Source organism: Erpetoichthys calabaricus, chromosome 8, assembly GCF_900747795.2.
Source record: "Erpetoichthys calabaricus chromosome 8, fErpCal1.3, whole genome shotgun sequence".
Taxonomy (NCBI): domain Eukaryota; kingdom Metazoa; phylum Chordata; class Cladistia; order Polypteriformes; family Polypteridae; genus Erpetoichthys; species Erpetoichthys calabaricus.
The window spans coordinates 26655290-26682740 of NC_041401.2; the positions used below are offsets into that span (position 1 = coordinate 26655290).

General features: G+C 37.4%; 2 protein-coding genes across 6 annotated transcripts in view; both read left to right on the forward strand.

Annotated features, from left to right (window-relative positions):
• Window positions 1–13951, forward strand: part of cobll1b (cordon-bleu WH2 repeat protein-like 1b) — a 132285-nt gene extending 118334 nt beyond the window's left edge. For all 4 annotated transcript variants that reach the window (XM_028806380.2, XM_028806381.2, XM_028806382.2 and 1 more), the window contains exon 12: window positions 13157–13951. In XM_028806380.2, coding sequence (XP_028662213.1) covers window positions 13157–13222 — 66 coding nt within the window. In that variant the 3' untranslated portion in view covers window positions 13223–13951. The remainder of the gene's footprint in view (window positions 1–13156) is intronic.
• Window positions 13952–20573: 6622 nt separating this feature from the next.
• The window catches only part of grb14 (growth factor receptor-bound protein 14), a 363700-nt gene continuing 356822 nt past the window's right edge, over window positions 20574–27451 (forward strand). The window contains exon 1 of one of the 2 annotated variants that reach the window (XM_028806387.2): window positions 20574–20679. The gene's annotated coding sequence lies outside the window, so the exon portion shown is untranslated. The remainder of the gene's footprint in view (window positions 20680–27451) is intronic. The other variant, XM_028806385.2, reaches the window with a different exon arrangement.

Sequence of the window (27451 nt, forward strand, 5' to 3'; positions counted from 1 at the left end):
CTCTGTGAGATCAAAGAAGAAAGAACACAATCAGAGATGCACAATCATATATTTTGTCAAAACAGAAATGCCAAAATTGTCAAAAGTCAGAAAAAAAATATTTAGGTATTTTAAAGACAGAAAATTCAAAGTGATGTGTCATGATTGAAACTATGCGCTGGCTCGTTCTATTTTTTGAAAGAAAAAGTTGCACTGAAGGTTCCCTAAACTCTGTGCTGATGCTGTGCACTTTTTCTTCTATCAAAAAGATAGAAACATCTTGTAAATAGTAATAAATATTTCAGTCGATCTCTACATTTGGGGACAAGCAGATGATAACTCGTTATTTATGTTGTATATGTTTAATAAAATTAACATTTTGAGAACCTGTATTATTTACTTTTCTATCAATAGCTATGTCCTACAGAGTCTGTGAGTCACTGTAAATAATGCTTTGGCGAAATTCACTGATCAACATTACTGAGGAAGTGAGACCAACTAAATCTCTCTCTGTCTCTGTCTTTCCGATAGAGTAGGTTTCACTCCTTTTGCCCAAAGAAATCTCATTACAGTGCTATATTCAAAGTTAGTGCAGTCCCAGAGAGGAGCATCAATGTTAGTTTGACAATGGTATAGTCTTCAACTGGACTAATAGCAGAGCGCTGCGCTTGTTTAAATTATCCATAAACCATCATGAATGTGTTGTATTGTGTCAGATTCTATCAGTTGTAGTTACCACGTAATTTTCAAATTGTCTATACTTCAATTACTTGTGTGTTTATATAATGTGTGTGTGTTAGTGATGCAATCAGAAGAACACCATCCCCCTAAACTTTAAAAATGAATCAAAACGATTCACTTAAATGGGTAGTTCAAAAGAATCAGAATCATCACCAGTATTCCAGTTTTCATACCTATGAATGTTAAGTTAATTAGTGTCAATAAACTTTCTTGGTATGCATAGTGTGATGGCCATGATCTTTGTTCATGGTTGGTTTCTGTCTTATAGTAATTGTTACCAGGATAGGGCACTACCTTTTGGTGATTGTGAACTTGGTAAGTGGGTTAGAAAATGATAAATAGATGGATATTTTAGCTGGTACTGTGTTTTCTACTTCTTTTTGATGGGATAAAATGATTTTGCTATCAAAAAGTCTCTGGTTTACATGTTGTGTGGAAAAAGCACATAGAGATCCAAACCGTAGATTGTGGAAATCCATCTCTTTTTCAGTTTTGTGGCAGAAAATAAATTATACTGTTTGCTTTGGCTTTTTTTTTCTTTTGGGTAGATGTTCAGTTCACAGCTAAAAAAATTACTACTGGGGGGAGAGTTATTTTCCAACTGTGCCCAGGTATAGCTTGGTACAATGTTATGACATGCCTAATATTCCATGTATAATTTCCTTTTTGTTGTGCATCTGTCTCTGCTGTAGTAACTGGTTTAACAGCTTAGAGAGCTATCGGTTTACCCGTACTTTCCCAAATAGCTGTCATGTAGCAGGCTGATCAAGTACCATCTTGTAAAGCTGCAGAGTGTGAGGCTGCACTGTAGTGTTATGGAAACAGCTGATTGCTGCTGAAGTTAATTTCTTCATACACACACATTCCTTTTGTTTCAGATTCAACTTTGTAGTGAGCTGAACAATATTGGGAGATATTCTGTTTACTAACTCATACAACACCTGTTTATCTACAGTTAGTCTGAACTAGTGCCTTGTTGATTTGAATAGTGTATTTTCTATGCTATAAAATAAATCTTAATTACTCTTGAATTAAGCAATTATTCAATGGTAATCCCCATTAGACAGTCATTAAAGAATCCTGGTTTGTAATCGTCTCTGTATTCTGAGTTACAGCCTTTTTTGTTGTTCAACTGGCCAAATGCAATCTTGATATAAAATTACTCTGATAAAGATGCAGTTAATCATAAAGCCATAAGTGAAATTTCAGCTGTAATTCTGACAGGCATGTTGTCGCACATTTTAAATGTTAATTTGTTACAATACAGTATTCAGTTTGCTGTATACTTGCTTTAAGTGCTGCAGTAGCGGAATGTTGTTAAGCTTGCAAGGATGTGATGGTGTGCTATGTGCCTTTGTTTTCTCTGGAGTGTATAAGGTATCATTTATATATTCTAGCTTAATTTTAGATTGCACAGTTGTCTCTTCCCTCCTGTACAAGGAAGAGACCTCTCACTTTTTTAATGTGTGTGTGTGTGTGTGTATATATATATGTACTCTATGTGTAAATAGGTCTTAACTGCTTTAATAATATTTACACTAGACTGCAGTTCACATTTCTTTCTCTTTTTCTTTATTCTATTTTTCACAGTTTGAAATGAGAATGTTGGCAATGTTTGCTCTAAAGACCAGCGTGGTGTGTGAAAATATTTTAGTCAGGAAAATTTTTTGGTTACATTAACCTGCAAGTGCCACTTTACTAATATGACCAATTACCAATTCACATATAAAATAAGAAAAATGATGCAATACAAGACTCACTTTCTTGACTTGCCTTTTTGTGGGCTACTAAAACATCTTCACTGAAGCATCATAAAACATGTGTGTGCAGACGCACATCTGACTACTGCAGCCTAATGGAATGCAGTGTTCACACAAAGGGCATTTCCAAGTAAAAACAATCTCATAGAGTACAGTACACCCCCAAAATATGTGGGGGTTGCGTCCCTAGAGCACCCGCGAATTGTGAAAACCGTGAGTTTTGGATGTGGCTAAAAAAGTGCCTACTTTAATTGTTTAAACCCTATATATGCCCCCAAAACACTTTAATTTCAAACTCAGCTTAATACATTACCTAAAAAAAAAAGAATGTAAAGGTAAACCAGCATACTGTACAGTACTGTACTGATATGTCACCCGCAGTGCTAGAATGTAAAATACCGATGTTACCGCTATATGTACTGTAATTCATGCAAACGCGTTTTCATTGCCAGAAGCTTAAGAAGGTGCAGGGTGTTTCGGCGGCATCTTGGGGCTTTAACTCTTAAACTGCCATATACTTGGGGATTAATGCATCCCTGGACGCCAAATACATTTTTGCTGCACTTTAAGTAAACGTCACAATTCACAAAGAAAAAGTGAAATTTTAATGGAACACATTTTTTTCATGCAAAGAGTATCACAATTACTGCAACACTGATCATTTTACACACTGCTAATGAACTGTAAAAACTATTTAAAAAAAAAAAAAAAACTACTGGAACAATATGTACAAGGTGCAACTGACGCAATGGATCACAGAGCCAACTGCGCTTGAAATGGCTGCACTCAAGCACACAGAGGTAAGCGCTGATGCTGGCAGGCTAGTCTAGTGCAGTGGCTCAATCCCAGGGACAGTGAGGCTGCAGTGCTTCAGCGTATTACGCTTGGCTCAGGAACTTTATTCAAACACTTCAAACAAACATGTCTCTTTCAGAAGTAAAACAAGCTCATTATGCAGTTAGTTCTCGATTAAAAGAATAGACAAACATGATAGGAGAGCACAACGGGAGTGAGACCCGCAACAGGAGCAGAGGATGTCTGGGGGAGGTGAGAGAAACCAAGCAATCAGCCAAAAAAAGACAGGTGCTGTTCAGGCTTTTAAGTATGTGTAGCATGAAAAGCATATCATGTGACGGAGCAGCCGCAACTAAGCCCAGCAAGTAAGGGAGCAATGTGAAAGTATTCTATCAGCATTTTTTAAGAGGGGTTTTTTGAGGAGCGTCCGTGTCTTTCAGGGGTGCGTTCAGCCCCATGCTCACAAGGGGCGGACAGTGGTCATGAGCTGGCTGCTCAACGAATGTACGGCACTGACTGATCAGCTCCTGTGTGCTCGCAAATGGCACTGGGAAACGACTATAGCTGGTTGTGGAGGTTTAAGGGTTAAGAGGAACAAAAAGGAAAACACAAGAACACTCTGCTGGAGATGCATCACAGTCAATCAGCAGCAAGGAGAAATAAATAATGCTGTAGCAGTCCAGTGCCGCTAAGATTCACACCGTCGAGAAGACGGCGATTTATTTATTTTTATGGTGGAGATTCCAGGGATGCACCCAGCCTTGGCCCGACCCGCAAACACTCACAAACGGAGACAAAAACAAAGCAAACCGGTAATCAAACAGCAAATAAAGAATGTAACAAAAACAAATGAAATAAATGAAAACGATACCACCCCTGTTCCCCTTACAGCTATTACTCATTAAATACAACAAAGCACAGAGTAAATCATGAAAAACGGTAACGGATGAAATGTAACGATGAAAATAGATAGTCCAGAGATCTGCACGTTGAATGTAAATGTAAAGATAGTCCTACCGCTAATTCCTGAAATGGTGAAGACTGGTGAACGGGTTCAGGAGTGCTCCTTTCTTTGCAGGATGACCATAAATCCACTTACAGTCCTCATGTACACAGAAAGACAGCAAACAATCCAGACACATGAAACGATCCAGGACAAAATGAATAAGTACAGGTAACCCAACAGAAGGCAGACAGACAGGAACTTGTAACACAAATTACAAACTTTTTTTTTTTTGTTGCTTTTGGTCACCGGCCCCCTTTTTAAAAGCCGCGCTGACATGCTTTGACCCCAACAGCCCCAGCACCCTCAGCAGAAGACCAATCAGAGCCACTGCAGGGACTGCTGGGAGTTGCAGTTTCAAATTCTATTGGCTACTTTCACCATCCCAAGCCGCATTTTCCTCAACAGTTGCTTCCTGGTCTCTCTACAGTGCAGTATTGCCATGATAAAAGCCATAAAAATTGCGGAGGATATTTGCAGTTTCCGCTAACAATTATTAGATAGGTTCTAAGGAAAAATCCACAAATGACTGAGGCCGCGAACTCTGAACCGCAACTTCGCAGGGGTCTACTGTACAATATCATAAAAAGATCATCAGTCCCAAGTGGTGCCAACCTCCCCATCTCAGTCACACCCTAAAATCAGAGAGATCAAATCCATAAGTAAAGATTGGTCCATAGATTGATGGAAAATTAGACCGTTGTATCTGTATCTAAGAGTGGCTCCTACCACATCCACACGTCTGCAACTATAATGGTGTTGCCACTGGTTACATAGCTTTTTCTAACTAGGACGGCTAACCTGGTTCACTTATGAACAATTTTAAGCTACAGAAAATCCAGAACCAGCAGATAAGTCTAATGACAATTAACCACACTTCTTCGTAGTTGTACTAATCCTGATTTTCCAGATAATCTTCACTGCTTGTGTAAGGACTGATGAGATTTTCCAATAGGACTACACACTATACAGGTGTTATAATATTCCAGTTCAGAACACTTTTTTTCTCCCAAAGGCAGAATGTTCTTGAATATTTATTAGAGAATGCATGGAGAGACCTTTTCCTGCTGTAAGAATTTCTGGTGCACGCAAGGTACTAACTACACCAGAGCCTCAGTTCCATGAGTATAATTAAAATAGTGGAAGATCAGTAATTCTTAATATTACAATAAGAATATAGTCAGTCATTCATTTTCTAACCTGCCTTGTCCTAAACAGGATCGAAGTGGTGTGCTGGTGCCTGTCCCAGCTAGCATACAGCCAAGGAGTTGCGCAAACCCTGGACAGGGTGCCAGTCCATCACAGGGCACATTCACACACCCATCACACACTAGGGCTAGTTTAGGATTGCCAGTTCACCTAACCTGCATGTCTTTGGACTGTGGGAAGAAACCGGAGCACCCAAAGGAAACCCAAGCTGACCCTGGGAGGACCCGGGACATGAACCCTGGTGAATAATGTGATGATGTATGTCTGTTTAATATTGGTGTATCCTTTAACACTGTGCACCGCTGTACTTTATTTTATTGTATTTTAAATACATTTGTAAGTGTGCACTTTTTAGAACTTGTTTTATACAATATGCATTCCCGGAAGAGCTAGAAGAAGTGGCTGGGGAGAGGGAAGTCTGGGCGTCTCTGCTCAAGGTGCTGCCTCCGCGACCCGACCTCGGATAAGTGGAAGAGGATGGATGGATGGATGCATTTTCATTTGATTTTCTCCTCTTGAGTGATGAAAGGAGAATCTTGTACATGTTATGGTTTAATTGATTTGGATGGTGGAAAGCATTTGGATTTACTTCAGTTTTGTTAAAACAGTATACATATTTTTTATTGCAATTGAAATTTTTTTTTAATACAAGGTACAGTATGTGATTAAAAGTTCACACATAGAAAACTGGAATTTAACCTTTTCAGTATATGGTAAATTCATAATCATACTGGATCTAAATGATCCAGACGAAAGTGTCCTTAAGGTATTAGATTAGGTAATGCTGGGCTGGGGAGAAAAAAAAAAAAAAAACCCTCAGTGCCATTTTTTGTTTTGTTTCGGTCATTTGAATAAAAAGAAAATTTGAAGATAGTTGTGGGCAAATATTTGTTTTAAAAAATAAACTCTGAAGTTTATCATATTAGCTCCTATAAAATCAAGCTTTATGTTTTGTCCACTGTTAGTTAACTGCACTTTGCATTCCTTACACTTTTTCAACCATGTGCAGAAGCTAGTTAGTTCCACTCCAGACTAGTACTCCGAATAAAATATTTTTTCCATAGTTAATGCAGTGTTGTGTTAAGAGTTGAAGTTGTATTGTAAGTGACTTAAAATATTGTCGACTTCAGGTATTGTTTTGCAGTTGCAAAAAACTAAAATGTAAACCCTACCCAACAGTTAAAATTGTATCCACCTTCTATTAAGTGTACTTAACAATTAAACACAACCGAAACATTTGAATCTCTCCCAAAATCATCTTAACCATGATAGTTATTGTTACATTAATTTCTGATTGGTAAGGCTCTAGACCTCGCCTCGTGTAGAAAATGAAGTTTGTCGGCCTTAATGTCTCATGTACCATCCATAATTGTACATAAATGATGGTTCATAAAATGTAAACGTGTGTATTTGTAGGTATCATTAAGAGTGTTTATACAAATAGATATTAAATTATCACTTGGATAAAAATACAAGAACTGCTATCAAAGTACATTTGCAACTTTACCATCAAATAAGTTGGTTATCAGTAACGGGGCAAAAAGGTTACTCAAGTAAATAAAGGAAATGAAGTATAATACCAAACCTTAAAAAAAACAAAAAAAAAACATGGTGGTGTCACAAAACTTTTCTTTTCTTTTTTTTTTAGATTAATTTGGATAAACATAATAGACTTGCATACATATTCTCAAGAAGTAAATCTGTACAAACGCACATTTTCAGCCTTTTAGGGCTTTTTCCCCTGTGGTTGAACCTGTGCTGTTTTGGTGTTAGTTGTAAACTGCTTTTTGTAAAACTTCTAAATGCTGCTTCAGTTAAAAAAAAAAAAAAAAAACGCGTCTGGAAGATTTTTTTTTTCTTTCATGTTGTATGCATTTACATTTAGAACTGCAGAACTTGTCATTTTATGTGTACTAGGATATCCTTTAGACTGCATTGTCCAGTCCCTGAAATCTAAATATGTAGGTTACCATGTATGGTACATCAGCCATTCCAGTTCACTAGTTTTACCATGTAGCTGTACTTTTCATAAGTGGCTAAATACTGGAAAAACATTTGAGCATAGGAAGATAATATGACATTTGAATTAGGACTCTGCATATTTTACAGTTTATGTAGTGCCTTTCATGATGAAGTGTGTGTAGATACATATTGTATACACAGGTATTATCAATTACTATTTTATTTTACTTAAAAAATCATATTAAAGCTCCTGTTTCAGGTTGTCTTCCAAAAATGTCATTTGTATTGTACTGGCTCCATCTAGTGGTGGAATTAAAAAAGACAACGGAATTGTGTTAAATGTTTTAAAGATTTAACGGCTTAATAAATAAATTATTTACTGCCATATTTGACATCACAGATGTTGCAATTTATTAAAATTTTCTGGCAACTAAAGGAAGCTGCTTGAATCAGGCCAGGCCTGGGGAGAGGAGTTGAGCAATGTTGACTTGCATTTCATTTGCCCATTTTCAGCACAACCCTAATTTGTCACCAGATCACAAGTAGAACAGTTCAGCTGCTTCAACACACAAAAAAAGGATTGTGTGTCAGCACATTGTATCTGTTGGAATAAACCTACTTTTGAACACTTTGTAGCTATATAATAAGAATGTGTCCCAGTTGACTTAAATACACTTTGATTATTTTATTCTTTCAATTGATTAAATTCCCCTTTTCCATTACAGGTATTTAACTTTGTGAGACATTAGCATGAGACTAGTTTCTGCATTTCCTGTTATGCTTGTATGAAGAAAACACTTTATGCTTCTCCTAACTCTCTTTTGCATCATTATCTTACTGTCAAGGGTGTGAATTATCAATGTTGCAGAAGCATTAAGAGGGTTTTCAGATACCACATTCCAAACACTGATAAAGGAGGTTGTAAGCTTTACTACTGTCTGAGAAATACATAGGTGTGCTGTACTGTGAGAAGGCATTGGGAAGCTGTGGGTAGCCTGACTGAATAATCAGCTCATTTGACCATTTAAATTTGTGAAAATGTCTCGTCATTATAGGTAAAGAGGAAAGTTCTTTAATATCTCTAATCTTCAATACATCATTGTGCGAAAACATTCAGGTTCATTTGGTTAGACCCCTTAACACTCTCTTGCAACTTTCCATTTTAGTCTGTCTTGTCACAGGGTGTTCATTGAAAAATGTGTCTGTCACATTCAAAGGCATCCTTGTCAAAAATAAAGTTGATGAATTTGCATTGTCCCAAATTCAAAAAGCAACTCAAAGTTTCAAATCTTTTTGTGTGAATAATCGAAAACAGCAGCCCAGTCAATATTTTCATAATCACTGCAAGCTGTAGAAGTATATTTGTTCAAATATCAACAAATGTGTATTAAATCAAAAACTCTACAGTGATTTCCTCATTTTATCAATCACACCTTCTTTTGTTTATCATTCACTTCTGTGTATTCCCCCCCCCCCCCCCCCCCCATCATCAAATGTTTGGTAGCATTTACTAATCCAGGTAGGCACATGTAATTGTGCAGTTTACATTATAGTACAGAATATGAGTATTGTTTTTACCTTTAGTATTTGTTAAATTATAGTTTCAGAGATGGTGAGCATTTAATGACAAATAAGGCAGTTTTAAATATCTGATGTCAAAACACATTTATGTGAATTTGCACCATGCATTTTACAATTAAAATATTTCAGATAATTGTATGATACAACCAGTTCTTTAAATCTATGAAAAAGTTAAGATTGCTAACTTAAGTCAATCTGCTAATTACGAAATCAAGATAGTTTGGTTGTCTATATTTTGATTAGAATTAGGGCTGCAACTAATGATTATTTTGGTAGTCGACTAATCTTTCCATTTTTTTTTTCGATTAGTCACGATTATTTCATGCCTGACTATTTTGAAGCCTGTGATTTGTGGTTGCACATGCCTCATCTGCGCACATCTGTCCACCTGTGAATGTCACTCTGATGTCTAACCAGTGAAACATATGAATTTGAAAATAATCAGATGTTTTTATATTAGTGTGACCGTCACAATAAAAAAGAAATACATTAAACAATACAAACTAGAGTGCACATAGTCTTTAAACAAAAAAAGTGCATTTAACTTAACCAAAAAATACATCGTTGAACGTTTTTCATATTTTAGTAATAAATGACAATGTAGACATAAATTATATAATGTGTAAAGTCTGAAGTGCAAAGATCAAATAAACACTTTCACAAAAGTTTCAAGGATGATACAATAGCTTCTGTGGCGCAGTGGTAGGAATTGCTGACTGATAATCAAGAGTCCCCCAGTTCGATCCTGACTGCCTCGTATATTTGCTGTTTTGAGTAGTGAGTTGCTCTTATTGTTAATATTATACAATAAACACATTTGATTTGCGTCTGTAACAGCCACTGTAAAGGTATAGTACTTGTAAAAAAGTTACCTTTTTTTTCACTTGTATTCTCTCAGTCACAATCATGCTACATACTACCGCCCCCCCCACCCAGGGATCTGATGCAGTTACTTTTTATCTGACACTGGGAATAACTGTAGATGTGAATGGTGTTTTGAGACAATCGAACTGGAGATTCTCTGATCTGGATGGATAAAAGCTGACACACAAACACTGGCGAATCTGCCTTATTCGTATCTCATTGTCACTTGATTTTTTTTTTATTCAATTTTATTGAGTGTACCTGCTTATGCTGAATTAGTATGCACCTTATGGCCCTGTGATGTCAAAAGCCACACTGACAAAAAAACTGACATAGGTATATATGATATTTGGAATTATTCATCTTATGACCTTATAGTACATTTCGGAAAACGTTGTGGCACAGATGCAACATTATTTATATCCTTCATATTCATTCGTGTACCTTCTTGCGGTTGTAATCAGTGACCGCGTACCACCCCCCCCCCCCCGAACCCCCCCGATCTTGCCCAGTCTGCACAGGACTCCAGGACATGCAGAGGAAAGAATGTTCCTCTGCAAGGTGAGCCATGAATGCTCTTCTTTTCTCAGTGGACCCTGTACATGCCTAGCACAGCACATGTGCTTTGATCGCCGCCAGGTCAAGCTTGTTATGGCACAAGCAACCGGCCACCTGCGTGCTCGTGCGCTGCACCGGGGGAAAAAAAAGATTGACAAATATGTGACATTTTGAAGAAATCATTGTATGACCTGAATAGTGCCAAACAGAAAACATCATCGCACTAATGCAATATTATTTGAAAACGAACAGATTGGGTGTAAATTTGTTACTTGTAAAAGTTGGCTTTTTTCACTTTTATTTTCTCAGTCTTGTTCACGCTCTCCCCCCCCCCCCCCCCACCCCCCTCCTGATCTGACCCTAACTAACTAACAGTGCCAGCATAAATTGTCAAGAGACGGCGGCATCACAGATCCAGGATGCTTGTGTTTCAGATGCTCATGCACGGCGGTGGTACTGCCATGAAAAGAAAGCTTCGCTTTGCATAATCTGCATTCAGCTTTTTTTTCTTTTTCGGTGAAATGCTCCCACACTTTAGAAGGTTTCTGTCTCAATTTTTTTTCCATCTCCTTCCCCCTCCTCTATCCAACTCACCATTGCAACCACGTTTATTTTCCTCTACATTCTTCTTCTCCTCAGATGTTCTTTCTTCGTTGGTAGGACTGTGTGTAGTCTTGACAAACAATAGACGTTCATGTAGTGCATTGCAGTTAGAAAAACCAATGTGGTTCTTTGTGACTGGAGCCTCTTTTGAAGGTTATGTTTATGACACATCGACAATAAAAAATCTGTGTTGACGTCGTCGATTTACGTCGACCAATCATTGCAGCCCTAATTAGAATTAGCTTTCATCAGTAGCTTTCTTCAGTAAATCCTATTTTCTGATCTAACTTTTTCCAGGTGTTTGTCTTTGGAACCCATCCTGGCAGGAACGGTGCCAGTAAGGAGCCAAACCATGAAAAGGCAAATAATTCTACCATGTAATAAAACTTTGGATTATGAGCAATGTTGACTTTAGCTTATTTAGGCATTTTGATATACAGTATTTATATGTAGTCATCACATGTTTCTTGTAATACCGTATATTGTCTGAGTTTCCTTCCTTTAGTAGCTTTTGCAAACATCTGATTTTACTTTCCTTGGTCTTTAACTAAGCAGGTGAAGTACATTCAAGCAAACAATATCTTGTACTATATGTAGGTACTGGAATGAAGCCCAGTTATCCATTAATGCGGTTTTATCTTGCATTACCAAAAAATCTACAAATACTTTTAACTATTCACTGATCTATTCTTTTGAAGACCGAATACAAGACCTTTTCATTAAGGTGGTGTTTTAAATTAAAAAAAAAAAAAAAAAAAAAAAACTTATCCTAATGGAAGGGTACATCTAAGACATTTCTGGTGCAAACTCAAACATCTTAAGTTAATGTTTTCTAATTGGACTGAAATTAAAGTTAAATTCATATACCCCTACATGCAGAAATATCCATCTATTACACATAATCAAATAAACCGTCAATCCAACTTTTTTATTAAATAGTGGAAATGGATTTCGGGTATCTTGGCAATCTTTACAGTAAGATTACAGGATATTCAGTTATAACACATAATGCACACACACGCAAGCACATAATCTGCTTTTGGTATGCCTTCATTTGCAATGAGACATTTGTCAGCTGTAAACTTATGATTAGAATGTTTCAGATTTGAAATAGTTTGAATACATGGAAATGTACTTTTAAAATTCTTTGGGCTACATACATAGTATACATGCACTTCATGGCAACATACATTAACTTGCTATTTATAGTAAACTAATAAACAGTCATACACAAGCAAAATGTAGGCGTATTGTCATGTGTACAGAGAAATTCTTACTTGTATGTCAAATCCGTATGCAACATGTCACTACTCTCCCATACCATAGTGCAAGGTCCAGACACCCTGGGTTTGAATAGCATACAGCATCTGTCTGTGTAGTTAGCATGTGCTCATTAAGTCTGCATGTAGTTTCTTCTACCAGGATCTGTGCATTAGGTTAATTGGTAATTCTAAAAACTGGTAAAGTGTGAATGTGTTTGTGGGTGATAGTGGGCCCTGAAATTTATTATTATAAATGGATTAGCCTTTTGCTTGCAAAGCACTTTTCCATTTGTTGCCTTCTGTTATACTGCCAGGTAGCCACCTAATTTTGCCCAGATTGAAGTTAAGTGTAGTACAGGGTTGGTCATAGTGGCTTAAAGATGTGCTTTTACTATGTGAAACTGAAAACAATACTAAGTGCTAAGTGTAGATCAACTCCATCTTTCTTGGATATAGCTGCTGTTTAAAGTAAAAAGCAGGCTTATGTCTGCTTCTGCTCATTATTCCTACTACGTAATTTGTGGGAGAGAGTAACATCAATTGAGTAAGTGATGTAGCACATCATTGTATTGTTCTGCTTTTTAAAACTAGCGGACAAATTTATACAATAATGCAAACTGTAAAACTTTAGTCACAAGTATGTGGTATTATTTCAAATAAATTCAATTCTTGCACGCCTCCCATGTTTTGAAAGACATGGATCAAATTCTGTCCTATAATATAGCTATTTCTCAGCTTGAGACTGTAAACTATTTGCTTTACATTTTTGTATAAAGAGATGAAATGTAACGCATTATTACATAATGAGTTCATAATCTGTTTTCTTCTTTGCCCTTCAGGTTCCATTTTCTTCTGACATTATTGCTGCTAATGGCGACTCAGCTGCAAGTTCATCACAGACATAGTGGTCGTTGTTAAAGCCAAATGCAACATTGTGAACGTGACACGTTTCACTGCCAAATCAATAGGTACTTCTTGTTCTCAAGACAGAAGAGAATTTGTAATACTGGAAGCAATATTAAAGGCTCTGAAATACTGTAAATGATGATTGTGTTTTGAGGAATCCTTGTTACAAAGTAAAACTTTAGAACATAAATCTATTTGTATTGCTTTACCAACTAAAAGTATTCATATTTTGAAGAAAAAAATATTTATATATTTTCCAGTTTTTGTTTCAAGATGTGCATTATTGGGTTCAAATGGTTAATTTGATGGAAATACCACTTTTCAATGTTGCTATGTGTGTTTTAAACACATTGCACATTGCTATTTTAAAGGGGTTTTAGTTAAAATTAACCAGTTTTTTTATGTTCATGGGGACATTTGACCATATTCTTTAATAAAGATGCATAGAATAAGTAAGTTAAGAATATATTGTATTATTTAATTTGAAAAGTACAGTTCTAAAATATTGTATAGCTATTAGTTGAATATTTGTCCTTTAAACAGATAATGTGTTTTTCTTTTGTCACATGTTTTCGTAGTGCACCCTATGTGTTAATTGGAGTGTTCGTACACATGATGTACTCTGTCTTTTTTTGTTTTCATAATTTGTAACTACTTAATCATCATTTTAAAACTTAAATTATGATAGATTCTATTGGGGAAAAATAAATATCATTATAAAACCTATACCACTGTTGTTCAAGTTCTGGGTAATTTTTGTTTATTATAGAACTCGTTAAACCTTTTGGCCTATCTAGGTCTTTGGGTAATCAGTGATCATAAAGAGTCTGTTTTTGATAGAAAAATAACAGCATGCATCCTTATGAGAACACATTACATACAGTACAGAAACAGATATTACAGCCTGATCAGTATGTTAAAAAGGTGGCAAATATTAAAAAGAACAGGAGCTGTAAATTTAAGGTATACAAACCAGGTACACACAAACACAGGTAAATTATATAACTACAAAGAAGGGGAAAAGAAGCAGAACAGGCAAAATTCATCAATTCTGAGCTGAGCTTTTAAAGCTCGTATCCTCAGTGAATCAAGCACAAATGTCAGAGTTGGCTATTGATCAAGCATGATCATCTGAGTGGCGACCCACTGTGAACCACTACCAGTATAAACAGTAGCATCTTACAACTATTCCCACTGTAAAATGTGGTGATGGCAGAATCCTGTTCTGGAGATGTTTTTTTTCAGCATCAGGGACTCAGTTTCATTAGGTGTGACAGGAAGGTGAATGCTGCACAATATAGACGTCCTGGAGAAAAACCTGCTCGCCTCTGCCTAAAAACTTTGGGTCACTTTTCTGTTCATAAATAGAGTGTTGCTAGAGCAACAAAGGAGTTTCTTAAAATAAAGAAAATTGATGTGTTTGAGTAGCCCAGTCAGTCTTGACATTAAACCTTATCAGACATCCATTGGGAGACCTAACTATTGCTCTGTAGCATGGTTTCCAACTAACCATCTTAAGCAATTTTATGAGGAGGAATGGGCAAGTTATAATCCTTCACACTATGCAAAATTAATGAGGCACAAAGATGGGTCTCTTGCAGAAAATACTACAGTATATCTGACCTTAAGGAGCTGAGATGTGAAAGCACATTCTGCTCTTGAATTTATGATTGAGACCTTTAGTGTTGTGGCTAACAAATTTTAATAAATGATCAATATTACAAGGAGATTTATAATTTTACAATCCATTTTTTAATGGTAGCTCAAAGATATCTCAGGGGGTCCTGTTTTTTTTTGTTTTGGACTTTGGCAAAAGCTTATGACTGTTTACACTGTGGTCATTTCTGGATGGTGTTTTAAGAATACAGGCATGTGGTTTTAGGGCCGCTACAGAGTGTCTTGTCTGTTGGTTTTTGTATTTGCTGTGCAAATATGACTTTGTATACTTGGTAAGTCCATTCAATGTAGTTATGCATATCCTCCCAGGGTACGACATCTTTCTTTGATTTTATGAACAAGATATCAAGGTGTAGATTAAGGCTGCTAGAGTATGCAGTTTGGGAAGATACATGTTGCATCTGTACTGGTTGCTGATGATATCCTTTTGTTGAAGATAAGTTGGCCTGGTCTGTTCCTAACCAGAAATAGTGGACAGAAGGTGGTGCAGGTGGTTGTGATTGCTCTAACAGGACAGAGAAGGCAGAGAAGTTTTTTATGGATAACGGATCAGGAGGCAAAAGCGTTCAACATCACTTTGTACTCATTATGTATTCGTACAAAAAGATAAACTGCTTTTCTCATTCAAATATCCCTTAAGCTGTAATTTGTGTTGCAAAGTGCTAGTAACAAAATTCCACCTGGTCTTTCTATGACAGATAGTGTCTAGTGAGCAAAGAGCCAAGTTTGTTAGAACTGTGTTTTTAAAGCAAGCTGTAGACTAATTAGGCAAGTCTTTGTGTCTGATGGAGTCACCTAGTGACATCTCCTGGGTGGTCAGCGGTGCTCAAGTCTATCTCAAGGCTTGAAAAGCGGAGTTTTTGGCCATCATACATCAGGGAGATGTATTGGAGTGAATCATGCCCTTCATAAATATCATTCTACTATTATTAATCATGTTATCAGATGCATTTAGGTTAGTTATGAGAAGCTTGTAAACCTGCATTGAGCTCTTACTCGAGTGCTGCATTTTTGCAAAATAAATCCCACTGTTCTCATCTCACAGGAATTTTATTCTACCTACTGCTCTGCATTAAAAAGTGTCTAAGTATTGGTTTGCAGGGATGTGCTTACATTGAAGGCATATTGTGCCATACTGAGGGAAAAGGGCCCAATATTGACTTGATATGAATTAGCGTGCTAATTCATTAGATATCCCTTCAGTCCAGGACTCGCTGAATTGTATAGTACAGTTGAAAATTTCTTTTTTAGAGACCATTTTACTTGCTGTAGTTACCATGTTTTAATTTTTGTTCTCATTTTTTTCATTTCACACTTTTAAAGCTAAACATTAGATCAAATTGACTTCATATTTAATGAACAGTAGGTAATAGGATACAGGATCCTAAATTCAAATCTTAGTCTGTGAACAGGCGCTGTGGAGTTGGACCTTCTCTATCATGGGAAAGGTGCTATAATAAAGGTGATACATTTTATGTTATTATTATCATGACCAGTTGTCTTTTTGTGAGTACTCTGGTTTTCTCCAACATACAAACTAGATTAATAAGTGACTCTAAACTGGCCCTGTTCCATAAGTGTTGGGGTGTGAGCGAGTGTGCTCTTCCAGGCCTGGCTCCTGTCTTACCCCTGATGTGGCCAGGATAGTGTCTGGCCCAGGTTATCAAATTATTAGAATTTCTCAGTTTACAAAATGCATGTTTACATTGTGAAAACTTAAAAGCCTGCAACAAATTTGTCCTTATGACAACCAGTAATGAGTGTAGTAAAACGAAGGACCACAAAGCAGGTTTCATTATCAGAACTTGTATCCATCCATTCATTTACATAGTGTATCTACCGTATGTAATCCAGTACAGTATCACAAGGGCTGCAACCAATCTTAGCAGGATTGACAGCAAGGCAGGAACCAACACTGAACATTTCACTACACTCACAGTTGTTCACACAGGGTCGATTTGAGTCACTGATTAACCCTAATTGAATGTTTTGAGACATGAACAAAACCCAAAATCTTTAAAGAAAACTCATGTGGATATCAGGAGAACGTGCAGACACAGCACAGTCAACACCCAGGCTATGACACCTCCACAATCATAACTAATTTAGTAAAATAACTACTACACAATCCAAAACCTTCTGTGTTGCTGCATTTCAAGAATGTGTAGCTTCCCTGGATTACTTCACTCAAAACGACTATCTAAAGTTTCATCATGCTTGTTGCATTCTTCTCCTACGTTAACCTATCATTAAATCATGCCTCTTTTTAAAATAAAAGCTAACGTTTACTTTTTTGTTTGGATCAGTGATTACGTAAATCTTTATTCATTTAATGGTCTTTAACCATTCTTCACTTTTTTGTTGCTGAATAAACATATTTTTTTTAAATTAAATTTTCATAATTTTCAGCTTCAAACCTCCAATTGCTGTGTCCTCCATGGGGTGCTAGAGTCCTTAGATTTATTCTGTAGCATTACCACAGGTCTGCAAAACTGTAATAAAAAATATTTAATTTTGTTATTGTATTTTTATTTTTTGCATTCATTAACACTATAAACAATACAATTAGAATGTTACAATCACAAATATGTTAAACGGGCTCTATCTTTTGATAGTACTTTGAAAAAATGACTTTGTTAACCCAAGCCTATAATTAAGCAGTAATAGCAACACTTTATCTCGTTTAATGGTGAAATTCACAGGAAGCTGAAGGCTCGCGCCGTTACATTAGTCTGGTGACGTAGAAGCCTACATAAGCAGAGGGTATGAACTCCGAAATGTGATCACATCGGGCGAAAGGGCACTATGGCAGATGTTTAGAATTGTACAGTTTAGGAGCACTCACAATGTGTCATGAATCAAGAGCTGGTTGACGCCACTTGCCACTAGAGGCGCTCTTTTCATCCAGACAAGTTCATTGTCTTTATGCCCACTATGAACGCAGCAATAGGGAGCACAACTGTACCTTCACTATCACTGCAGAGGATTTGAGGAAGGCTTTCAACAAAATCAACAGTAAAATGGCAGCAGGAACATATCAAATTAGTGGAAAAGGTTTAAAAACATGCTTTTCGATGTTTTTCAGGGCATGTTTAACCTTTCTTTGAGTAAAGCAATGGTTCCAATTTATTTTAAAAATACAAATACCATTCCAGTGCTCAAGGAAAACAGTGTGGAATGTCCAGTAGCGCTAACTCTAAGTATCATGATATTCCTTGAGAGACTGATGTTTGGACTCGTTAAGAGTGTTATTCTATGCAGCTTAGACTCCCAGCAGTTCGCTTACAAACCCAACAGATCTACAGAGGACACAAGTAGTCCTTACACTGTACAACACCTTGGAACATCTGGATAAAAACAGCTCTTGTGTCAGCTTATGTCATACTGTTATGTGTAGATTACAGCTTTGCCTTCAACACTGTTCTTCCTTCCAGACTGATCACCAAGCTCCTTGACCTAGATGGGTCTTCGTGCCCCCCTGTGCAACTGGATCTTGGACTTGGACTGGCAGACCCCAGCACTTACGGACTGGTAGACGCACTTCTTCCATGATGATTCTGAACACTGGCTCCCCTCTGAGTCTCTCTGTTCATCCCTGACTATATAACCAGATCCAATACAATCATAAGTTTGCTGATGATTCCACCATCATAGGGTTCATCACATATAATGGTGAGACAGCCTATTGAGAGGAAAGTGATGTCAGGACAATAACATAGTCATCAAAAAGGCTTATCAATGACTTTTCTTTCTCAGATGTCCAAGGAAGGTTTGAATGTCTCTAGCAGCTCTCATCTACTTTAATAAATGTGCTGTACAGTCCATCCTGACAGGCTGCATTGTGTGCTGGTATGGCAACAGCTCAGCTAAGGACCACAAAACAGTGAACAGTTAAAACAGGGCAGATTATCACTGGGACATGGATACCATCTCTGTAGGACATAGTTGCCAAGTGCTGTCTGGAAAAGGCAAAATGAACTGTCTGTAATACTCACACAACACAGGGCCAATTTAGCACCACCAGTCCACCCAACCTACATGATTTTTGACGGGGGGGGGGGGGATTGGGGGGGGACGAACACCTGGAGGAAACCAACATGGGGAAAACATGTAAACTCCATGCTTTGTGGATCTGGGATGTGAACCATGTCCTCTTTAACTGTGAGGCAGCAGTACTACCATTGTACCACCCCTTACCATGAACATGAGAACATTACCAACAATATATAAAAAACAATTGTGCAGTTTTAGCCAACATAAAAAAAATATACTTTTTAAAGTTGTTCATATTGTAATTTATTCTTTGCAGTCAAAATCTAACACCCACTGAAAATGCTAATTTTCTGTATTACTTACTCTGCAAGAACATTAAAATGTGGGAAACTGCAGGGTTGTGATTACATTGGCCAACATTACCAAACAATCACTGAGCCAGTGTGGGACTCACTGAACTTGTACTACCAGCGATTAAGCCTTTCTGGGTCACTAGAGGAACGTTGGCCTTGTAGTAGCCCCCATATTTGGCCAGTATGGTAGTTAATTGGGTTTCCCATGCCCACACTGCCCCTGGTCTGCTGACAGGGGGCCACTGTGTGCATGCTTGTTGCAGCCCCCTGCAGTAACCCCTACACTGGGCCAGTGCTGTAATTAATTGGATTTCGCAAAGGCCACACTGCCCATGGTCTGCACACAGGCAAGGTCATCTTAACGCATGGGCACGCTGGGCAGTTGCCCGGAGGGCTCCACGAGGACAGGGGCCCCATTGTAATCTATGTTATGTTATGACTTGCTGAGAGGTTGTGTAGGTAGGGGCCCCAGTGCGCTGTTTTGCCCAGGGGGCATATAATGCTGTTAAGATGGCCCTGCCCACAGGGAGCCACTGTGTGCATGTTTGCTGAGACAGAACTTTCTGGTCCCCACATATGAGCCTTATTATCAAATAGAATAACTGTTTTGCTTTAAACATAGATGTTAATATTAGAAAATCTTACATTCAAACAAATTATCCAAAAAATAAAATACTGCTATTTAATTGTTGTACAAAAACAATTACAAAACTAACTGAAAGCTAAAAAATGTTTGTGGAAAAATGTTATGTGATGGAGAAAAAATGTTTTCATCTTTGAATTCAGTGCTCAAAAATATATAAAAATAACATTAAATAATTAAAACATTTTTCTATGTACAGTATACCAGCAAGTCCAGTCACGTAATCCCGGAGTAATTGACTAACTGCAATGAAAACCTGCCGTCTGTGTGAGTCCCTAACTGCAATGAAAACATGCCGTCTGTGTGAGTCCATCGGGATATACCTGGAGCTCTAGTTATTGAATATTGAACCTTTCTGAACAATCTAACGCCAGGGTCTGAAGTGACATGCCGAGATTCACAAGCACACAAAGCACCATGCTTAAAATTAAACACACAACAAGAAAACCCTGTTTGCCCATCCCCATTACAAATACTTATAACGCTGGCTGGAGACCTGCCGTGGCCACTAGTTTTCCATCATCTGCCCGTTTCAGTCTGACTCTCCTTCATCTCCAACAATGCATGTTGGGGCGCGCGCCTGTACGTGAACGAGGAAGGTGACGCTAGCTTCCTGCGCGGACTAATTTTCCTGTGCTGCGCGCGCTTTTTTGTAGCAGGAATGCGCCGATGACGCAATGGACGTTTATCGTTGTAGACACCTGTTACAAGCAGCAGACTAAGGAGCGACCCGTACAGAGAAGAATAGATGGACGGAGGCAGGTGACCAGAGCTTGCTGAAGAGTCACAGGTACTGTGTGAAGACGTGCATATTATATTTACGATATGTCTTGTGCTCACGATTAGAAAAAAAAGACATTTATATATGTGTCCGTGAAATCGACAATAAATTCCTCGGAGCCAATGGTTTAACCACTTGAACTGAATGACCATTCGTCTAACTTCAGTTTTCGTTAGTGCTCTTAACTCTTTCTCCGAGAAGAGAGCTCACTCCATATATAAACATTTATGTGGAACGTTAATGTTGGACGTTAGAAAGTTTTAAAGTAAAGTAGTTCTGTTGTAATACAGCACGAGAAGGGCGTGCTCGTTAGTGTTTGGTATGGTCATCTGTAAAACGTCTACATTATTAAGTGATTCTAGAGCTCTGTTATTCACTCTCGACATTATGCCAAAGGGATATATATTTTTTTTTTTTTACTATCTGGGTTGCCTTGCCATTTTCAAACTTTTAACTTTAATTTTTTCCTTATCCTTCCCGGTTCACGGATAAAATAAAATTTGCTTTAACATACTGAACATAAACTCGCTGTGCTAAGCATTCTCCCTGCCTGGTTTTCAAGCATAGGTTTATGGCTACCCGACAAGAGATTTTATCAGCATGTGCAGATTTAAGGGGTCCAGCATTGTATCTTATTCTGCAGTGATCATTTTGCCTTTGATGCTTAGGACATATTAATGATTAGCTGCAGATATGGGCCTCTGAAATTAACGCATATGTTGGCAAAATAAAGTCATGTTAATATTATCTGGGAAGACTATCTTTATAAATGAAGGATGAAAATGAATATAGATTGCACAGAACGTTATGGACGGGTGCGTTTATATATACCCAGGTACTGTAAATTTAAGTAAAGTTGTTTGCTTATATAAAAGGTTGTATATAATAAAAGCCAAAACGGTTTGTACATATCTGTTACAGTTCTAATGTTTTAAACTTTTGTTAAGGGCCCTTAGTTTGTTCGTGGAGAACTGTGCCTTACGCCCGATGCTGCTAAAACGGGTCTCGTCTTCTCGCGACCCAGATTTCGTACACTAAATCATACAAAATTAATTTTAAATTTGTATTTTTTATGGTTTTAACATATATTGTCAAAACATAAATAAAACTCAGTTTATGATGCGCAGTTTGACTGCGTTACATGTTCCTAAGAATCTGGGAAATAAGCGTAAGATTTTCTTCTTGCTTCGATCGGCAACGATCAAATAAGTTAAAAAAAAAAAAAAAAAAAAAAAAAAAAACTCGACGTAAGCTAATCATAGAACAAAGAGACTTGCAGTACGGAGTGGTGGCTCTGAGGCTAAGGAGCTGCGCTGGTATCCCGAAGGTTGCCGGTTCAAATCCCCGTCACTGCCAAAAAAGGCCACTGCTCTGCTGGGCCCATGAGCAAGGCCCTTAATCAGTAATAGCTCCAGGGGCGCTGTACAATGGCTGACCCTGCGCTCTGACCCCAAGGGGTATGCGAAAACTACCAAATTCCTAATACAAGAAATTGTATAAGGCGAAATAAAGAACAAAAAATATATATATATAAAATAGACGACGCAACCATAGCACTCTGATGTAAATCAAACGGAGGCTCTAACGAAGAAAAGTAATGTGCATTATTTACGTAGGGTACTATTAGCTTTTGTTCTCCGATGTAACATTTTGCTTCTGTTTACTAAATTGAAAACACAAATTCAGTCTTTGAGATAGGTCAGAATTATAAGTACTTAGACCTTTTTGATTAGTTTATTATTCAATATAGATAGATATATTTACACCTAAATATATTTAATGCTACCTAGTTTTAAAGTTTGGTAAAATTATGCTAAATTTATCCATCCATTCATTTTCCAACCCGCTGAATCTGAACACAGGGTCATGGGGGGTCTGCTGGAGCCAATCCCAGCCAGAACAGGGCGCAAGGCAGGAACCAATCCCGGGTAGGGCGCCAACCCACCGCAGGACACACACACCAAGCACACACTAGGGCCAATTTAGAATCCCCATTCTGCTTATCTGCATGTCTTTGGACTGTGGTTGGGAAACTGGAGCACCCGGAGGAAACCCACGAAGACACGGGGAGAACATGCAAACTCCACGCAGGGAGTTCTTAATGTAATAAGAACATGCATGTCCAAATGTGTTTTTTTTTTTTTTTTACCATTCTATAGGCTTTTACTTAGCATCTTCCTTACCTTACGTCTTTCATAAACAACAGGTTCAATATCTTTAAATAAACATTTTTCATATTTATTTGGGTGTCTTTTATGATCCATGTTTTTTGTTTATGGCCTTTGCAATGTTCTGCAGTGATACAAGCACACTGGTTGCAAATACCAGGGACTAAAAGGAGTAGATGCTTTTTGGTAGAACATAAGGAAATGCTGAAACATTATACAGTGGTGTACTGTCTCAAGTTATACATCAAAATATTTTTAGTCAGATATTTATCACACTGTATTTTAAATGTTTCGTGACCCTGTGTTCGGATTCAGCGGGTTGGAAGATGGATGGATGTGATGGGCTGGTGCCCTGTCCATGGCTGGTTTGTGCCTTGCACATGTTACTGTTGGGATAGGCAAACCCTTTTTTTTTTATTTTTTATTTTTTTTAACTTTGAGTGGAATTTTGCTTCACTCAGTCTTAATCTGAGCTATCTCAAGAATACATTACATATCTCAACATAAATGGTATGGCTAATTTTAGATATGGTCATGTTTCATACATTTTTTTACTTATATTCATACTTTATAATAGTATTTCTCAAAATTGTGACAACTGATTTTTTTTTTTTTTTTTAACCAGTCAACACCCCCCTCCCCTGGATTTGGTGTTTAAATGAATGAATTTTCCACCTGCATCACAAATTAAACCTTTTTGCACCTGAAGTTTTTTAGAAGGTGGATAAATATATGGCATATGTCAAGCTTTTCTTCTCTCTTTAAATTTTATTTTGGTGAGACAACCTGTTTATTATGAGTGTACACAAAGTAAAAATGTCTTCATCAAACTCCTGCTCCGATTGTTACCTTGTTTGCAATAGTGATTGTTCGTAATTGCTAGTATAAAAAAGTAGGTGTTCAGTTATATTGTCAAACATCTTAATAAAAATACAGAAATCAGCCTTATGCTATAAATGTTATTACAAAAAAAAATCTAATTTTCTTGAGAGAAGTGAAACTCTTGTTAGTTTGTTTATAATTTGCTGTATATAGATTTATATGATTGTAGACTGACAGCAGAAATCAGCTGTCTTATTCATATAGAACTTGACCTCTGAATAAGGAACTGTCAGAACTAAAACTAGAACTTGTGTGGAATTTTAAGGACTTGAAAGCCACTTCTCTATAATCTTTGGGAGTCTCTGCAGAGAGAGGCGTATTTTGACAGAAGAGTATAAAGGAAACAAAATTTAAACCTACCGAAACTAATGTATGACAGATCAGGTTGCTTGTATATTTAGGTACTGTATTTGTTAAACAGGTTTTGAAAGAGACTTATTGTATATTCTCAAGCTGCCGCTATTTATTTGCTTATTTCTATGCATGTTTATTTGTATTAGATTACAAAAGGCATTGTTTACTCCTTAAGGAAAACTTTAAGAAAAAAAAACTTAAAGGCGGCAGCCTTCTTCACAACAATTCTATTTAGAGTAAGGGAGAGAAATATATACAGACTGATATACTGCTCTGCTTAGTGAAGCATAAAATTCTCCATACTGCTTTGACAACACATCATTCTTTGTTGCCAAATTAGCGGTTGTCCTAGTTACTGTTGGAAGATAATTGTTACATGCTTATTTTCAAAATCTGTTTTTCCTTTTCCGAAGAGCACGTGACATAGCCATGCATCTTCACTTGAGTGTGCTTGCTGAAGCTGAACTGTGGCATATGTCTTGACATTTTTTTCCAAATGTTTTTACAAGTCACAGCTTCCATTTTTTGAAATCAGCATAGAGATATATATAGCCAAAAATGTTTATTTTGGTCATCTCTTTTTTTAACCATTTAAGTATCCATTATTTGCACCCACTTTGTGTAGTTTATTGTTTAGGGGGCAGTAGCCTATTTCTGCAATATCAGGTATAAGACAGGGATGAGCCTGGATGGGGTGGAAGTCCATTTTATGTTACACGCACACACTTCGCAATAAACATTACTATTCTTACTATTCTATTTTATTCTATTAACATAATTAAACTTGGCTATTAATCCATGTTGAAAGCCTCTACTTCTGTTTGCAGTTCAAATAATGTGTTATTTCAGTGGTCCTTGCTCATTTTCAAGTTAAAACTGAATCTCTTAAGGAAAAATAATTTGTAGTGATACACTGATCTGGAAATTCTGGGTGATACCGATAACCGATATGTTTTTGTCCATCTTTGCCAATACCGATGGCCGATGTATTTTTTTTATTTACTTCAGGTATGAATGTTGTAGGTATGCTGAAAATATATTATGCATTATCAAAGAAACAACAGTAGCATGTGAAACAGAAGTTTTTATTAACTTGCTGAATTTTATTCTCTTCTTTGCTATATAAGCAGCCAGTGCTTTATGCAGGGGAAAAAGAGCAAGATATGGCTCATCTCTATAGAAAAAATACTCCAGGTCATTTACAAAAATCTGCTTAACATACACATTCTGAGTAACTTAAGCACATCAAGACACCATGCCATTACATAACATGGCATTGGGTATATTGAATGAATGCATATTCTTTGTGCTATAATCAGATATATATTACTTTAAGTAAAACTGAAATAAAGGGTACAATGAGGCCAGTAACCCTGGGCTTAAGTTGGTGTTTTTAAAAGTACAGATGGTAGGTTTTCCTTAACAAAAACAAGCATTTCTGCCTTTTCACCAGCAAGCCTGTTTCTCTTTTCATCTATAATAATAAAAGGCAAAGCCCTCACTGACTGACTGACTGACTGACTCACTGACTGACTGACTCACTCATCACTAATTCTCCAACTTCCCGTGTAGGTGGAAGGCTGAAATTTGGCAGGCTCATTCCTTACAGCTTACTTACAAAAGTTAGGCAGGTTTCATTTCGAAATTCAAAGCGTAATGGTCATAACTGGAACATATTTTTTGTCCATACACTGTAATGGAGGAGGCGGAGTCACGTATCGCGTCATCACGCCTCCTACGTAATCACGTGAACTAAAAACAAGGAAGAGATTTACAGCACGAGTCACACGCGGGAACGAAGGTAAATGAAGTTAATTTTTGACTGTCTTTTAATACTGTGTAAGCATACATATTAACACGTGCAATTAAACGTGTGCATTTATGGGGTGATTTCTCAGGCTTAAAAGCTCACCTTTTATCAAACGCGGGAAGAAAGGTAACTGACGTTGTTCACTGTCTTTTAATACTGTGTAACCATACATATTAACACATGTCCAATTAAACGTGTGCATTTACGGGGTGATTTCTCAGGCTTAAAAGCTCGCCTTTTACTAAAAAGGTAAATGCAAAACTATTTGCAATCAGTTTATTGAAACGCTCCCGTTAAGGATTGCAATAACATATTCGCGAGATAAAAGAACGAAATAGGGGGAAATGGAGGAAGAGCAGCAAACAGCGAAGAGCAAAAAATTAATTAAACAATTGAGAACGGAGCGAGTTAAGCATACAAGCATGTTCATAAGGGAAACAAAGCACGGTGTAAAACGTAAGTTTAAATTAACTTTATAGAAACGCTCCCGCTGCGGATTGCAATAACATATTCGCGACATAAAAGTTTAATGAGAAGACACGAGGTATAAACGAACCACACGCCGTGGCGCAACGTTAGGGGCAACAGTTTCAACCATTCTATGATCTGCTTCTTGCAACTGAAAGACGGCACATGGCAGATGTTAGCCGACTTGCTGACCGCAACGTTAGGGGCTTCAACTATGGCGCTGACGCCACATCTCAGTGCCAACACTTTGCAGACTGTACTTAAAACACACGCCCTCCTCACTGGACAGTTAAAAACACCAATCAAACTAACGATGACATCAAGTATTACCCAATCAAAAGTAGGAAAGGAGGCATCTTCATAAAATGCGTGTGGGATGATTTGCATGAGACGCTGCTTTAAAAAAAAAATGATAAAAAAAATACGGGATAAATCCCGTCCAGTATTGATTCAAAACGGGACGCGCAATTTCATTCTCAAACGCGGCACGATTCCGTATTTTAAAGGACGGGTGGCAACCCTACAGTGCCAGGTAACCACCCATACAATCAGATTGTGATTCAAACTAGGAATGCAATGAATGTAATTACCCCGATCTACATACAAGGCGAAAGTCTTGCAACATTCAAAGATGATGGTTTGGGATAAGTACACCATACAACATAAAAGAGCTTATGAAGCCTTGAACCGAAAAAAGCAAGATCTCAGAGATCGTAAAAAAAAAATAGGAGGTAATGTCGTTTTACTCGCTGTAGATTTTAGTCAAACATTACCACTTATTCCACGAGGGAGACCAGCAGATGAACTCAACGCGTGTTTAAAATCCATGCTTCTCCCACGCTCGGTTATATGTCGCGTGTTCTCGGGTAGGTGCACCAAAAAATGTATACATTTAAGCATGTAATGGGCAAACAAAAAATGAGGTATACCCGAAGGCACTGCAGTAGTACTTAATGTAACTTTACTTCTTAAATGTTAATATTTTACTGTTTAATAATTTATACGCTTCTTATATGTTGTTCAAATTCTTTTATCAAAATACCACTGACAGCGCAATGCACGATAACATGGAGTGAATACACCATACGCATCCGCCCAC